Source organism: Delphinus delphis, chromosome 6 (assembly GCF_949987515.2).
Source record: "Delphinus delphis chromosome 6, mDelDel1.2, whole genome shotgun sequence".
NCBI lineage: Eukaryota > Metazoa > Chordata > Mammalia > Artiodactyla > Delphinidae > Delphinus > Delphinus delphis.
Window position 1 is genome coordinate 110,484,514 of NC_082688.1, and position 15,715 is coordinate 110,500,228.

Here is a 15,715-nt window from a genome sequence, read left to right on the forward strand (position 1 = left end):
AGGAGTCTGTTCAGGACTCTGGTGGATGTGTTTGTGTATGGGCGATGGTTGGGATGGGCAGCGGAGAGAGAACTGAAACAGGCATTTGCACGGTGAAGTGACATTACTCGTGAAGAATCACTCTGTGTTTTTCTGTTCAGCCTTCTTTTTCGTTTTCCAACGTTGCTTTTCCCAACCTATTCTCTGCTCAAGTCTCCCAACCCACCACCTCTTCTCCTCAGATGAAGATGATTGTTTCAAGTAAGAGAGAGTGTTTAAATTCTCTCAAGTAATAGGACTAGTGAGAAGTACTTTTGGAATTAACTACCAAGAGGCTTCTGGTGACACTGGTGAAGGCAGTTAGCGTACGATAGAGGAGGTGGACCCAGCGTGAGGTGTGTAGAAGCAGGAGAAAGTCAGAAATCGGAGGCATCAAGTTTGATTATTAAGAGAAGGAGAGGGCTTCCCTGGTGGAGCAGTGGTTAAGAATCCAGTGGTTAAGAATCAATGCAGGGGACACAGGTTCGAGCCCTGGTCTGGGAAGATCCCACATGCCGGGGAGCAACTAAGCCTGTGCGCCACAACTACTGAGCCTGCACTCTAGAGCCCGCGAGCCACAAATACTGAGGCCGCATGCCACAACTACTGAAGCCCACGCACCTAGAGCCCGTGCTCCGCAACAAGAGAAGCCACCGCAGTGAGAAGCCCGTGCACCGCAACGAAGAGTAGCCCCCCCCCACCACAACTAGAGAAAGCCCGTGTACAGCAAGGAAGACCCAACACAGCCAAAAAAAAAATACATAAAAGAGAAGGAGAAAGATAGGGCAGTAGCTCTAGGGTTGTGTGGCCCTGAGGGATATTTCCTTTGCTTTATTTTAGAAACCTGAGCAGTATTGATGTGAAGGATGGATCAAAGAGGAAAAGGCTGAAAACAAATGAATGAGAAGAAAAAAGTCAATACGTGAAATTGCTAGAAAAAAAAGTTGTGATCCATAATCTGGATAGAAGTTCCACATTTATCCTAAAGCATGTTGCGTGGTGACAGGAGGCATGGAGACAACTGGGAAATAATGCAGGTACTTTTTCTGATTTTACGGCATGAAGTCTTGTTTCTCTCAATATGAACATTCTATGCTTTCAGTGAAGAATGAGCCCAGGCTGTCTGCTGAGCATAAGAGAGGTGGAGGCCTAGGAGATCTAGGAGAGAAGAGGGGGGCGGGGTAAAGCAGCTTTGGAAAACTGGGAAGAGAGCTAAACAGGAAAGCAGAGATGGATTCTTTTCTGGTAGTTTTGGCTTCATTGTGCCAGTTTGTACTTTTAACTGACAAAAGATCATTTCCCTTGGGGTGACACAACTAGGCGATATTTACTTTCTGATTACATAGTTTGGAAGAAGGTGGCGGCTGCCAGTATTACAAACAAAACAATAGCAACAAAGAACAAACAGCAGAAGCCTCGAGCTAAAAAAAATGTTTCTCACATCTTTCAAAACTTGGAAATGCAATTAGGCTCAACAGAATCTTTTTTTATGATGCAAAAGACTCAAGTTTTTTGTTGTTTGTTTTTTTTTTAAGTGTTTCAAGGCTTCCATCCATTCATAGGGTTGAGAATTGATCAAATCAATCCCTGCATGAAATGTTTCTTTAAGGAAAACTTCAAAGGGAAAAGGGGAGGTAAGAAGGGTCTGAGCCAGAATAAGGAGAGGAGGGGGGTAAGGTGAGAGATTGGCTTGTATTTCTACGCTTTCTTGAATAAGATCCCCTTGGCGTCCCCGGTGTTTATCTTTCCATCCATATTTCATATATTAGAACTCAAGATCTTCACCTAGAAATGCTGAGGATTTTGCAGAGCACGTAATTTCCTTCAGCTCATGGAAGAAAAGTTGAAAGTTTCTAAGGAAGTGAAGCGGAGACACAGTCCTGTTACATAGTTGTTAATCTGACACCCTCTGTTAAACTAAACTAAGAAATGATAAAATTCCCTCCACTGTGGAATTAGAGCATTTTTATTTCTCCTCACCTCCCAGTTTTATACAGTTGGCAATTACTGTGTTTCCAGGCAGTTCCTTCCTTGAAGCACTGGAAGAGGGATTAAGGCGACACTTCATTCCTCAAGTGACTATTCTGCTCTAGTCTGTAGCAGCCTCGCTCTTGGTTTTTCCAATTCTACATTACTGTTGGAAGCAACCAGAAAATAACCTTTAAATTCCAGTTACGTAAAATCATAAAATATTCAACCTCGAAGACCTTCTTAGATCATCCTCTTTGGAAGCTTAGGCTGATTTAATGATACATTTTATAAAATAGTTTTTATCCCTTGAGGGCAGAGGACTTACTGAGAAATCAACACCACGTGGAGAGAAAGGCACGAAACACCTGGGGGCAAGGTCCTCACAAGAGCACTGGTGTCAATGGAATGGCAGGAAGAACTAAGTTCCCTGATGAAACCTAGTTTGCTCCTGACATGTAGGGCTGTATGAGACCTTGGTTCAAATTAGGAAAACTTTCAAAGTAAGAGCTGTATTATTTCTGTATGGGCTACTGAGAGTAAAAAACGGAAAGAGAAAGAAGTTAAAGGTGCTTCAAATATTTTTTGTAAATGCAAAAGTATTTATATCCTCATGATGGGTCTATGAAAGAGATGGTGTAGGGACGTACTTTTCCTTTTCATCCAACCTCAGTTCTCTAGATTCTAACAGGTAATTATAGCTAACTCTTTAAAACAGCTTGCTACTTCAAAATGAGAAATGCACCCCAATGTTCATAGCAGCATTATTTACAGTAGCCAAGATATGGAAGCAACTTAAGTGTCCATGGACAGATGAGTGGATAAAGAAGATATGCTGCATGTACACAATGGAATATTACTCAGCCATAAAAAGAAGAATGAAATAATGCCATTTGCAGTAACATGGATGGAACTGGAGGGCATTATGCTAAGTGAAATAAGTCAGACAGAGAAAGACCAATACTGTATGATATCACTTACATGTGGAGTCTAAAAACTACAACAAACTAGTGATTATAACAAAAAAGAAGCAGACTCACAGATACAGAGAACAAACTAGTGGTTACCAGTGGGGACAGGGAAGGGGGGAGGGGCAATATAGGGGGAGGGGAGTACAAGGTACAAACTATTATGTATAAAATAAGTTACAAGGATATATTGTACAATGGGGGAATATAACTTTAAAAATTGTGAATCACTATATTGTACAGCTGTAATGTACATAATATTGTACATCAACTTCAATTAAAAAAACAAAATAAATTTTAAAAAATAGCTTGCTATGTGCAATCCAGTTTTCCAAGCATTTTATCCATATTAACTTATTTAACCCTCACATCAACTGAATCAAGTGAGAAATGTTTTTATACCCATTTTAGAAACAGGAACTCTAAGACTCAGAGAAGCGAAATAACTTGCTCAAGGTCAAACAGGTAGCAAGTAATAGAACTGGAACTAAAACTAGGCAGCCTGGCTCTAACGTCCGTGCCCTTAACTACTGTGCCTGTTTCCTTTCACAGTTGAGTTAATATATAATTTCTTGTGTTGCTATGGTCTAGGATATTTCCAATGTAGTTGCATTACATGGGACATTATACATAGTCCAACATTTTGTATTGGTAGAATAAACACTGTATGATCTTGATAAATTTTTAAGAAATCACTTTGCATTTACAAAATAGGATAGCAATTTTACATACTTCATGTTTGTTGTGACTAGTTAAGAACAGCTTAACATGGTATCTTATACATGGTAAGAACTCACTGTTATATAACTTTATTATTAATATAGTATCTTTTACTATTTTATTCTTATTGCTTGTATCATAATCATTTTATTACTTTTATTATTTTTAAACTATTTTGAAATTCTCGGCAACTGAAGACTATTATCTCCTTATCCTTATAATAAATACCGCCACCCCATCCCACCATCTACCCTATTATAAACTTAACGCCTTGCTTTTTTCCTTTACTCTGTGTATCTGCTCGTTATCTGCATTGATTTTGACAAGTACATTGTTGTCTTACTGGTCAGGTGGCTGCATGGTTTTTCGGCATCCTCATTCAATATTACAGTCTTCAGTTGTTATTATAGGAATACATATATAAATTAAATTATAGATAGATAGATAAGATATAGTTTCCCATTTTATGGAACATTTCACAAATGTTTAATTACCTCTACAGATTAGTAAGACAACCGCATAGGGAAATTCTCAGACCTCCCTGCCAAGAGGCTCTCAAACTATTAAAAGCACAGGCTCTGAATTGACCATTTAGCTCATGACAAGCTTTCCTGCATCTCTCCTGCTGGTTTGCACCACCTGCATCCTCTTCAGTGGCCAGTTCCTCACTCTCTCTCTGCACCAGCCTTCCTCTCGCTTCCATTGTCTCCTGTCAACCAGGACCCCACATTCAGCCCTTTAATGTCAACGTCGATCCCACCGATAACTCTTATCGATTAGTCTTTCCATTTAATCTTTTACGATTTTGTTTAGTCCTCTACTACTCTGTGTAACTACCATCCCGAGAGTACAAATAACTACCAAACCCAATGACCTTCTCAGAGTCCTCACTTGCCATAAACTATGTAGCTGTTAACACAGATCATTATTTTCTCTTTTTATGGACCCAGGGGACATGGACTCAAATTTTGTCTTTGCACCTTACTTAACTGTGAATCGGGGTTCTATAGAAGCACCTGTCTCAATGAATCACTGGAGGATTAAATCAGTACAGAAAACCCTTAGGGCCCGACATAAATATCACACAAGAACATATTTTCTCTACCTCTTCTAAACTCTAAATAATTAGAATATCTATTTCTTAAAAAAATAATTTAATCCATCCCTATATTATAGGTGTCGTACATGCCTTCTCTTAACTAATAAATCATAAGCTCACTGAAAACAGATTTCTCTCTTCATCACTCATTTGCCTCAGGGGCTACACAGTATTCTGCACATACCAAATAAACATTTATTTTATCAATAATGGACAGGCAGATCGATAGTGGTATACTTTAAAAAGTTTTATTATATCTTTATTAGATGTACACAATATTAAGTTTATTTACTACCTTCTATGGTTATTCTAAAAACTGAAAAAATGGTAGTAATACTATTTGCTAAGCTTCCCTCAACTGAGGGTTTATTATGAACCAATTTGCATATATTAATCCAATTTGTTCCCTCTGCTACCCTTTAGGAGGTTCTATCTGTGTCAACATATGAGGAACTGTGGTTCAAAGTTGTAAACTGTCTTGCCCAAGAGGATGTATTTTGGAAAGTGGTGAGACCAGCATAAGAACTTGAAGTATCTGACTTTCCCTCAGCCTAACCCCAACCCTGTCTAATTTTCATAACAAGACAGGGCTCAACCCTGTAGGAATGAAGGCCTGCAGGAGTTCAGATCACTCTCTTCCTTTTCTAAAAGCCCAGCACACACACAGAAAATGCTCCTGTGTACTGCTTGTTTCTTTGTTTCATGAATATCAATTGTATCTCTCTAATTCACTAGTGAGAAAATTAAGAATGGGTACAACACCATATGCTTTTTCTGTATCCCCCTAACTCTACTGAAGGAAACAGTTACCCTATAAAGAGCTTCCTAGTTACTGAAGTAGTTAACAATCGTTTCCACTCAGCTTTTTAATTTTTGTCTTCAGAATTATTCAGTGCCTCTGATAACCAAGACTTAACAAAAGTTTAAGTTCTCAGACTCTGACTTGTAATTAATGTAGGGGAAAAATGCCTATATGTGAGCCATGGACTTTATTTGTTATAGCAAGTCAGGGTGGTCACTACAAAGAAACATCGCAGTGTTTTTCCTCTTTTATTAAAAGCCTCAATTTTAGAAAAATGTTCAATACAATATACCAAAAAATCAGTTTTTTTTTGCAATAAATGATTATATGTAAAATAAAATTAACAACTTGTCCTTAAATACTGGACCAAAAAATTATGGAAAAAAAAAAAGCCCTTTTACTTTCTAGACCCTATTTATTTGTTTCTTCAACAGTCCTCTCCGCCAGATTTAACATCCCATGGCAAGTCCTGTACCACATTCATTGCTCTGCTGGGCTGCCTTGACATTGCCTTGCAAAGAGAAACCATCTGTAAATATTTATTAAGCAAACACTAATTACCTTGCTAGAGGCAATGATTGCTTATAAACACTTATACTATGTATAACAATGATCTACATTCATTAACCCTTATTATATGCTGTCCAAGATACAAAGCATTTAATCCTCACCATAAATAACAACACAAGAATGGTATCATCAGATCCATCTGACTTAGAGAAAACTGACCTGAGGAAGACCCACGACTCGCTAAATGTCCCAAAGTGCTACATGCTGGAACCAGCCTAATTACTAAAAGAGAACGAGACAATATGGAAATTCTCCTATTTCTCCTCACATTAAGTTCAAGTGGATCTCTTGCTGGGGAGACATACCACATTTAAGGAAAAAGAAAAAAAAACAAAAAACTCACTCAAACCTGAGTGGGAGTCCTGACAATTTGGTCCTTTTATTACAAGAAGTCCCCTACATGCAAACAAGTTCCGCTCCGAGAGTGCGTTCGTGAAGTCCAACGTAGGTACAACAAAGTTAGCCTAGGTACCCAACTAGTACCATCGGCTATATAGTACTGTACTGTAATAGGTTTATAATACTTTTCACACAAATAATGCTTAAAAAACAAGCAAAAAATAAAATATTTTTAATCTTACAGTACAGTACCTTGAAAAGTACAGTAGTCCAATACAACAGCTGGCACACTGGGGCTGGCATCGAGTGAACAGGCAAGAAATAAAGATACTGTACTACTGCACTCTATACAGTCCTGTATGGTAAAGTACACAAAAGCACAACCACTTGTACAGGATGCGCGCACGTGACAATGTACACCAGGCACGTGAGCTAACTCACGTGACGGGACGTGCAAGTGCACGTTCGTATCTTTGAAAGTTTCAACTTGAAGGTTCATTATGTAGGGAACTTACTGTATAATAAAAAAGATCAAAATGACTGATAATAAAATCTCCTGACTGTGGCTTTCTAGACTTCAAGTACTGAAGTAACATTCCATTGAGGATTTGGGAACTTTAAGTAAATTCGAAATGAACCTCTTCTGCTCTCACTGAGGCACACCGTTCCCTGTAACAGAGAGATGGTAGCTACCACCCCGGCCTCTGGCAGCCACAACTTCCTTGATAATATTACTGGATAACAATAAATTGCACTATTTATAATCTGTGCAACTCTCACAGGCTAAATCCTTATTGTGATTTTCACACTTCTAGAGACACATGCACTTGTCTTTCTCTCTCTCCATACTTTCCTAGAATTAAATTAATAACATTTAAATGAGCTTCAAACTCAGCTGATGAACAGTTGTTTTGCAGAGTCAAAGCAATGGAAAAAGCAAGAAGTTACAAAAGTACAAAAAAAAATTGTAGAAAGTGAAACAGTTGGGTGGATTTATTTTTTCTTCATAAGTGAGACCATGTGTGTGGATGCATGTACATGTATATGTGTGTTGCTAAATAAGTATGTGAAATGAATACATTTAATTGGAGAATACTGCCAATCTGGCCCATATTTTTTCCCACTAAACTGGAAGTAGAAAAGTAGAAGAAAACATTGATGTGATTTACCTTAAACCCTAGGTATATCTTTATTTCTTCACCCTCTTTCTGGCCACCATGTTGGAGTTGGTAGTAACAGACATTAACATATTAGTTGGGGATGGTGGGGTCCCTCACCAAATGTTTCTTGACATTTCTGGATGCCCTGCCCCTTCTTTTCAACTTTAAATAAAACCAGTACAGATATTTTTGGGCCTGTCTAAATACATATTCTCAGCGGCACGAACGTGTCTTATTTGTTCTTTTTGGTTATCTATTCAAGCATCACCACTACATTTTGAGCTAATTCAGGAATAGTTAGCTCTGTGGGGTGACGGACAGAGGTCCTAAGAGAGCAAGTACCTCATTTATGAGTCTGTCTTCACCTTTGTTATGGTCTCCAGAACGTCCTATTTCTTTGCACATTTGCACCTTTGACTCTATAACAGCACTTTTGTAAACACATATGTAAAAATGAAGGAAGGAGAAGAATAACGTGATCACGTCTGGTGGTTTTAAGAATCTGAAGTATCGCCTCATCATAAGCAAGCCAAGCAAATGAGAATGAGAGGCTGCTGGACCAAACACCTCCTGACCTGAGGATACACGCCACTTACACCAAGAGTTATCTGAACTCTTTTCCTCTCTTTCAGATTATCCTGGTTGCACCTTAGCTGACTTTCATTTGTATAGAATGTTCCAAGGAGAGACGCCATTGCAAACTTCCTTACAGGTTGTCATGGCGACTCCTGACAAAACTTCCACACACAAAACTCAATTATCTTCTCTACACACTAAAACAGCAAACTTTCTCACCCTTCTGCCTATATATTCCACCCCTGATTTGGTTTCTCTTATAGAAAAATAAAATGTAAAAGAGGTTAATTGATTCAGCACAGCTTGTTCAGAAATGAACAGAGAGGAAAAAAAAAAAAAAAACTATCTCATTTTTTAACAGACTGTGAACATAAGATACTGTTCCATGCTGCCTCCCACGGGGCAAGGTGGTGAACTAATCATGTCCAGACCCACTAGGTCACAGCCAATAATTAAGGCTCTTGGTATGGGGGTCTGTGTGTTGCAATCCTGGAGTGTGTCAGGACGGATTTTCCATAAATTCAAGAAAAGGTCCTCCAGCACCCTAATTTAAAATCTATATCTTAGCTAATTAGGAACAGTATGGCTCAAACCAACGCATCACTTCACACCTAGTGTGTGGACAATGTACCACCACCCTGAGTGCAGGAGGAGTGAAAACCTTACTTTTTTTTTTTTTTTTTTTTTTCCCCTGTTTTTAGCTCTTCCAGTAACTAAGATGTTTGCTGGAGAAGAAACACAGACACTCTTGCAGCCTTATGGTCAGGGTGACAAAGAAAAGCATGACAAGGTTTGCATAAACTTGGCTCCAAATATCTGACATCTTCGCATCACGAGATAAGTTTAAAATGCCACAGAAAGCAGTTCTTGCCAAAAAGATGAATTCTCCCTCTCACAAGTGTGGTGTTGATGGATGTTGGAAAAGTTGGACAAAGATGCTGAGGAGTCTCAGGAAAGTTTTGTTTTGTTTTGTTTTTTAAATAATGGAGGTTAAGCCCCACATGGTCAAGTACAGTTTACTTGTGGATCTCATTAAAAGCAAAATATTACATCACAGTATTTTCCACAGCCAAGATGTGATCTCAGGACTTACCATGCAAGCTTGATTAGCCCTGTTTTATAAAGAGAAATTCTGAAGGACAAAGAAATAAGAAGGTTCTACAATTTAAAAGTGACTTGGGTGTCTAGTGTTGTCTTTTGGTTTATTTCATATGGTAAAAAAATCCAAGCCAAACACAAGCTTCTAAAATCATTCTGAACAATTCTGAAAACATGTAATTTAAAGTTCTGGGATTTCGATCCTTGTTTTTATTTCAAAAATTGCAAAACCCTCTTCATATTCTGAATATTCTTGAATTATTATTCTCGCACTCGTATTGAGAATTGAGTTGCATCTCAACTTAGTTGCTGAACTGCTTTACAGCTGCTTTTAAAAAAAATGATCTCTTTAATGTATGTATTTAAGAAAAGATTGTGTTTTGGGGTCCTTTTTATTTACCTGTACTTGCATAAATGATTACAAAGAGAGGTATAATAATGCTGGATGCAGTAGTTTTGCTCTAAAATATTGCTTTGCTCTAACATCATCCTACGGCACAGCTTAATTGAGATCTAAATATGTAACTTCAATTCAATTGCAGCTGAAACCAGAGAAGAGCAGCAATTCAAAGTCTGAAAGAATGAAATTAGGAATTACTATACAATAACTATACAGGGATCATTTCAGCTAAATATCAAATTCATTATCAACAGATGATTTTTAATACATGTATATATTTCTAAAACACATAAAGGAGATACCTAAATCATCCCAATAACAACAAAAAAGCAACAAATATAACTCAACTGAAAATAACATGACAATTATGATTGATAATTTAATAACATCTCAACAGGAACTCTACAGTCTTTTATAAAATCATAATTTTTATAAATTTTTCACAGAAATCTTAAAATTCTTAAGAGCTTAATATTTCCTTCTGCAACTTGATTCCAATCGTGCAGAGTCCAAACCATAAAATTAGCCTCTTAATTATTCCATTATTATAACTATTTTTTTGCTCCTCATTGGTTGAGTGAGGGGGAAAAGACAAGCCTTTTAGGTGAACAATTTAGGGGGTTTTATTTCATATTTTTCCTGCATCATAGATGGGGCAAATATATTAATATCATGGGAATTATTACACATATTACTTTTAGTGGGAAAGTACTATAAATACAAATGATTAACTTGTAATAGTATAGAAGACCTGAGAAAATATGTGTGAAATACTAAACACCATGACAATTAATACACACAGTGTCTCCATGTTTGTTTTCTCTTTTACCTCCCTTTAATTTATCTCAGAATATACTAAAACCGTTTATACTGAGTAGTAGACACACAAACTATTAGTGATGTGCTCTGATAAGATACAAGTGAAGGGGATTTTTTAAGTATTAGCCATTCCATTATGTTGAATTTCCATGAAGTATTTTCCTGCAAGCCACTGTACATTAAACTGTTTAAAACAGTGAAGGTTTCCCACTCCTGGGACCACACTTAGAACCAGGACTGCCCTGTCCCACAGAGTGGCTGCAAAACCAGACTCTTCCTCCGGCACGTGACTGGTTTTGACTCCTTCAGTGCTGACCACTGCCAGTGATAAGCACGTTATCCCCGCCCATAGCATTTTACAACTTGGTGATAATATATAGTAAAAGATGGTTTTTGAAGGACAGTTAACCATGAAAACACCTTTTTAAAAGAAAGTACTAAATTTAAATAACACATTACCCGATAGTCAAGTTACATGCTTCAATTGAAAACTTATGTATTTAGCTGACTTACTAACTTTGAAATGTAGACACATTAGCAAAATACTACATCACGATATTAAGCATGCTTAATTCCTCATTGCAAGTCACATTTTACTTGGTCAAGTGCATATATATATATATATATATACACACACCCCCCCCACATATATATGCAGATATATATATATATGACTTAACTTACTATCCAATACCTGTATAATGATGTCAACATATCCTAATTTTCTTTCCAATTAGATTTAATAATAGAATAAAACCAATGAAATCTTATCTTTTCCTGTTTTACATTGAATTCTATCTTTCAGTAAGTGATTTCTACCTTTTCAACTTTATTTTGTATCTGTAAGAAAGTATTAGTTTTAAAATCATTATTTAGGCTAAAAAATACTGAAGTATGCAACTAACATTCATTTTACAGCACATACTGCCTTTTGTTTATTCTTGGTTTTAAAACTGCTACCTAGGACTCTCAAGCTGGAATGCCACAAGATCCCCATCAATCTCAGGTATTCACTCTTCAAGGTATGAAACTTTGAGAAACAGCCCCTTCTCTTGCTGCTCCATTCCTTTCACACCCACTGATTTTTCACCTGATATTAAATATCATTTGTACCACAAAAGAATCAGAAACAAGAAAACTGTTTTAGAGATTATAATAACAAGCCAGAGAGTTGGTTTTGCCACACTTTATTTTTTTTATGCCATTGAACAAACAGATTTCTCATTAAGGGTCAAAATCAATAGAGCTGGTGGGAAAGTTGTAAATATCTCATTAATAAGATTAATTAGTGTTTTATGTTAGCTAACCCAGCAAATAATCCAGATGGCTACTGTTAATTGAATTAGCAAAATTCAAGGGAAAATCATTTTGTTTTTGTCATTTTATCAATATTGGAATGGAAATCTTAATAATAGTAATTTTAATAATTAACTACTAATGTTAACAAAATCTCACTTTCTCTTAAGGGTTGGAGAAATAAATGATCTATATAGGGGAAAAAAGTTTCACATCCAAAGTATCCACCTTCGTTTTTTTTTATTGGAATGACAGAATATACTTCAAATCAAAGTTATACCCCTATTAGAAAGGATGACAGAAGTCAACAATGAAATGAAAGCATGTCAGCGCTTCCCCTCAGAATTCCAGTCCTGAGAAATTCCACTTTATTAAGTATAAGAACGAATATTTAATTCCCATAAATAAATATCCCTGTCGTCCACAACTGGGCTACCTAAACGCCTTCTGTGTGCGAAAGGTACATAGTGTACATGGGTGATGACCCTTGAAATTAAGAACATTAATATTCCGAGGTGATGTACAGGACCAGCCGAAGAAGTGTTACATCCATATCATGAGGAAGGCTTCACTCTGTTGTTAAAAGTTTAATCGCAGAAGCTACTTTATTAGTAACAAAGAATTCAACAATATTGAATCTCATCAACATTTTGTGAAGGATATTTTGCTTTATTGTTAAGAATGATAGTTATTTTGATCCATGCTAAGATATGATGAGCGATGCACGCACTAAGGGACTGCATATTATGTGTGTGTGTGTGTGTGTGTGTGTGTGTGTGTGTGTGTGTGTGTGTATCCACTACGTGGTGTTTTGGACATGAAGGTAAGCGTTTAGCAACAAACTTATCGCCAGACTGTGAAACTGAGCGACCTCCTTAGTAACTGCCTGAAGACCTCCCCACCGCACCTTAGCAACAGCGAAGGAGAAAGAGACTTTACGTTTCCACAGGGCAAAAAGCTGTTGCTAAGCAAAAATTACAACCAAAAATATAGAAAACTGTAACTTGGTTTTTGAGAACCCCTTTACAAGTTTCACGATTTAACTGGCCCAATTCACTTTAATACAGACACGCAAACTCAGTGAGAAGCAAACACAATTCCCTGAGACTGAACTTGTACCAAGCCCTCTCCCACATCCCACAAATAAGCACGGTTAGTTACTTTTCATGCACCTCAAGCCAAAAATCAACCTAAAGATCAACGGTGAGAGGTTATGTCTTCCTCTTGGCCTCTCATCCTTCTTTTCTAGTTTATTTGGCATTTCTCCCATGTCATTGATCTCGACCTTAAAACGGCTACTTGCTTAAACCCCAAAGTGTCTGGAGTCCTGTAACATCAGCTCTGCAAAGACTTGGGAGCGAACCCAAGGATGCCGCACACCTGCTAGCTGTGGCCGCGGCTGCAACCTCATCAGCCTCACCAGCCTCACCAGCCTCCTGGGATCTTTCCCAGGTAAGCGCGGCACTTACCTGCTGCTCTCCGGGCTCCGTCGATTTCACCAGGTGCTTATCCTTGTACAGCGACCAGAGACCGATACTGGGCAGGAAAATTACAGCCACCATGAATAACAAAGTCATCTGCAGAAATCTCTTCTGTTTCCTCTTCATCGCAAATGATCACACAGAAGAAAAGTTAAAGGAGATGGTTCCCTGACCGCCTCTTGTGTTTAAAGCCAAAGTCCTTTCCTCTCCCCTGAGAAGCACCAGAAACTGAGGAGAAGCTAAAAACTTTTGCTGTGTGCTCAGCACCAAGGTGCACGATTCAGAGGGAGTTGGGCGTCTGCAGAAGCAACGCAGAGTTACTTTCCCCCCAGAAAACTATGACGAAGGCATCATCTATTGGCTCAGAAGTAAATGACTTGACTGGGGAAATCATTCAGCCTATCGACCTCCCACTAAAAGAGCAACGGAGTAAATATGATCGTTTCAGAGACTAATCATAAGTTATGAAAAGGTCAATAGCATGCCGGATACGAAGAAAACGGGGGTTTGGAGGGCTGGGCTGGCGAGGAGCGGGTGAGCAGGAGATCTGCGTGGGAAGCGGCTCAGCCCGAGCAAGTGGCAGGAAGAAAATGGTCCGCTCTTGACACTGAACATCACCTTTTCCGTCTTCCCTGCACGTCTCCTCCTGCGCTCCCCCTGGGATAACCCACCTGAACTCAAGTTCAAGTCCCTCCGCGGCCAGCGCGCTGGCGGGCTCCCGGGGGTCCGGGCGGGGAAGTGGGGTCCGGGGCAGAAGTGCTGTTTGGAGCGAGGTCCGCGAACTCCCGGGCGCTCACGCACGGTGCCGACCACCCTCGTCCCCGGGCAGCGGCTCGGCGCCCCGGCCGCCCCGGGGCGGGAGGCTCCGGAGGTCCGTGGAGTCCGGCCGGGAGGCGGCGGCGCCGCACCGTCTGTGCTCGCCCGGCGCCCGGGCTGCTGTCCTCCGCCAAGTGCGCGCCCTGCCCATCAATCGCTCCCTCTCCTCGGCGACGCTCTCACGCCCCGGCGCTCCCGTTACCATCCTCTCCCGGCGACGGAACGTGCCCCGAGGAGCATCGCCGCACCTGGAGGGCGATGCTCTCACGCTCCCCGTGCCGCGGAGGGAGGGTGGCGCCCGAGCTGAGCGGGCTCGCGGGGCGCGCGCGCGGAGGGTGAGGAGGCAGGGGCGCGCGCTGCTCCCGCCGCCGTAGCCTGGTCGCCTGCCTGCGCGGGGACGAGGCTGTGCCGGCCACGTGCGGGAGCCCGGGCCGAGTGGGGAGGGCAGTCCCCAGCTGCCAGCTCCTATATAAGCCCGTCGTGACGCCGGGAAGCGGAGGACGGTGACGCCGCCGCGGGACCGGGACTCCAGCCTCTCGTCTCCGCGACCTCCTGTCTCCGCCGGGGCCGTTCGCGCGACCTCGGACCCGCGGGGAGGCCGGCGTCCCCGCTCGCCTCACCCCGAAGGCGCCAGGCCCGAGACGCAGGGGGACAGGGTGCCGGCTGCTCGCGGTGTTTCCCCGGGCTCCTCTGGGGTGCCGGCGGGCTCGGAGGCAAACCGAGCCCGGCAGTCCCGCCCGGGGGCTCCCCGGCCGCCCGGCCAGGTGCGCGTTGAACCGGGAGGAGGACGGGGACCGCGACGCGAGGCCGGGCGGAGGCTCGGACTCTCTCGGGCAGCGGCTTACGGAGCGACACCGCGGAGCCCGGGCGGCTTACCTGGGTCTGCAAGCGCCCGGGCCGGGTGAGATCGGCGGTGCCACCCCGCCCGCGCGACCGCACGCCGCGCTCCTGCTCGCCGCGGGGCTGCCTGTCCCTCTGACCTCGCACACCCCTGCCACGGTCCATGGGCCGAGTCGGGGTCGAGCTCCGTCTCGGGCAGGAGGGCCTCCATGCTCTCCCCAGCATCGGGATGGACCACCGCCCCGGACCGCACACGCACGAACCTGTGGCCGCGTCTCCAAGGAACCTGCGGGCCTGGCACGGAGCAGGGGGACTCCCGGGCTCCTAACACCGGGCGGAAGGGGGACTTGGAGGAGACGACAGACACGCACGCAGCGCGCGCTGTGTCCGCCTGTGCAGAACCGAAAGCAAACGCCACGGTCATCTCTTTGTTACAACTAGATGTGATGCCCACATGCTTGGGGGGGATGAGAAGGTGGGTCCAGAACGGTATTTTCTCCCTCTCTCCTTTCCTGCATCTCCTTCCCTCCCTCTCCCTCCCACTTCTCTCTCCTGTCTCACTTGATAAAGACGTAGATGTATGTGGGTGTAAAGTTACGCTTTCAGCTCCTCACATTATAATTTTAAAGTGTATCTGAACAGTACCTATTGACTGCATGAATAAAGCTTTGTGCTGCAAATTTGTTTCCGTGAATTACTTGCATTTCAAAAGAGTATATAAACACATTTAATAAATATGTCTGAA

General features: G+C 41.5%; 1 protein-coding gene across 1 annotated transcript in view; it reads right to left on the reverse strand.

Annotated features, from left to right (window-relative positions):
- GALNTL6 (polypeptide N-acetylgalactosaminyltransferase like 6) overlaps positions 1-13,594 on the reverse strand; it is a 1,143,433-nt gene extending 1,129,839 nt beyond the window's left edge. Inside the window, exon 1 of the mRNA XM_060013624.1 lies at positions 13,303-13,594. Coding sequence (XP_059869607.1) covers positions 13,303-13,440 — 138 coding nt within the window. The 5' untranslated portion in view covers positions 13,441-13,594. The remainder of the gene's footprint in view (positions 1-13,302) is intronic.
- Between the last annotated feature and the right edge of the window lie 2,121 nt (positions 13,595-15,715).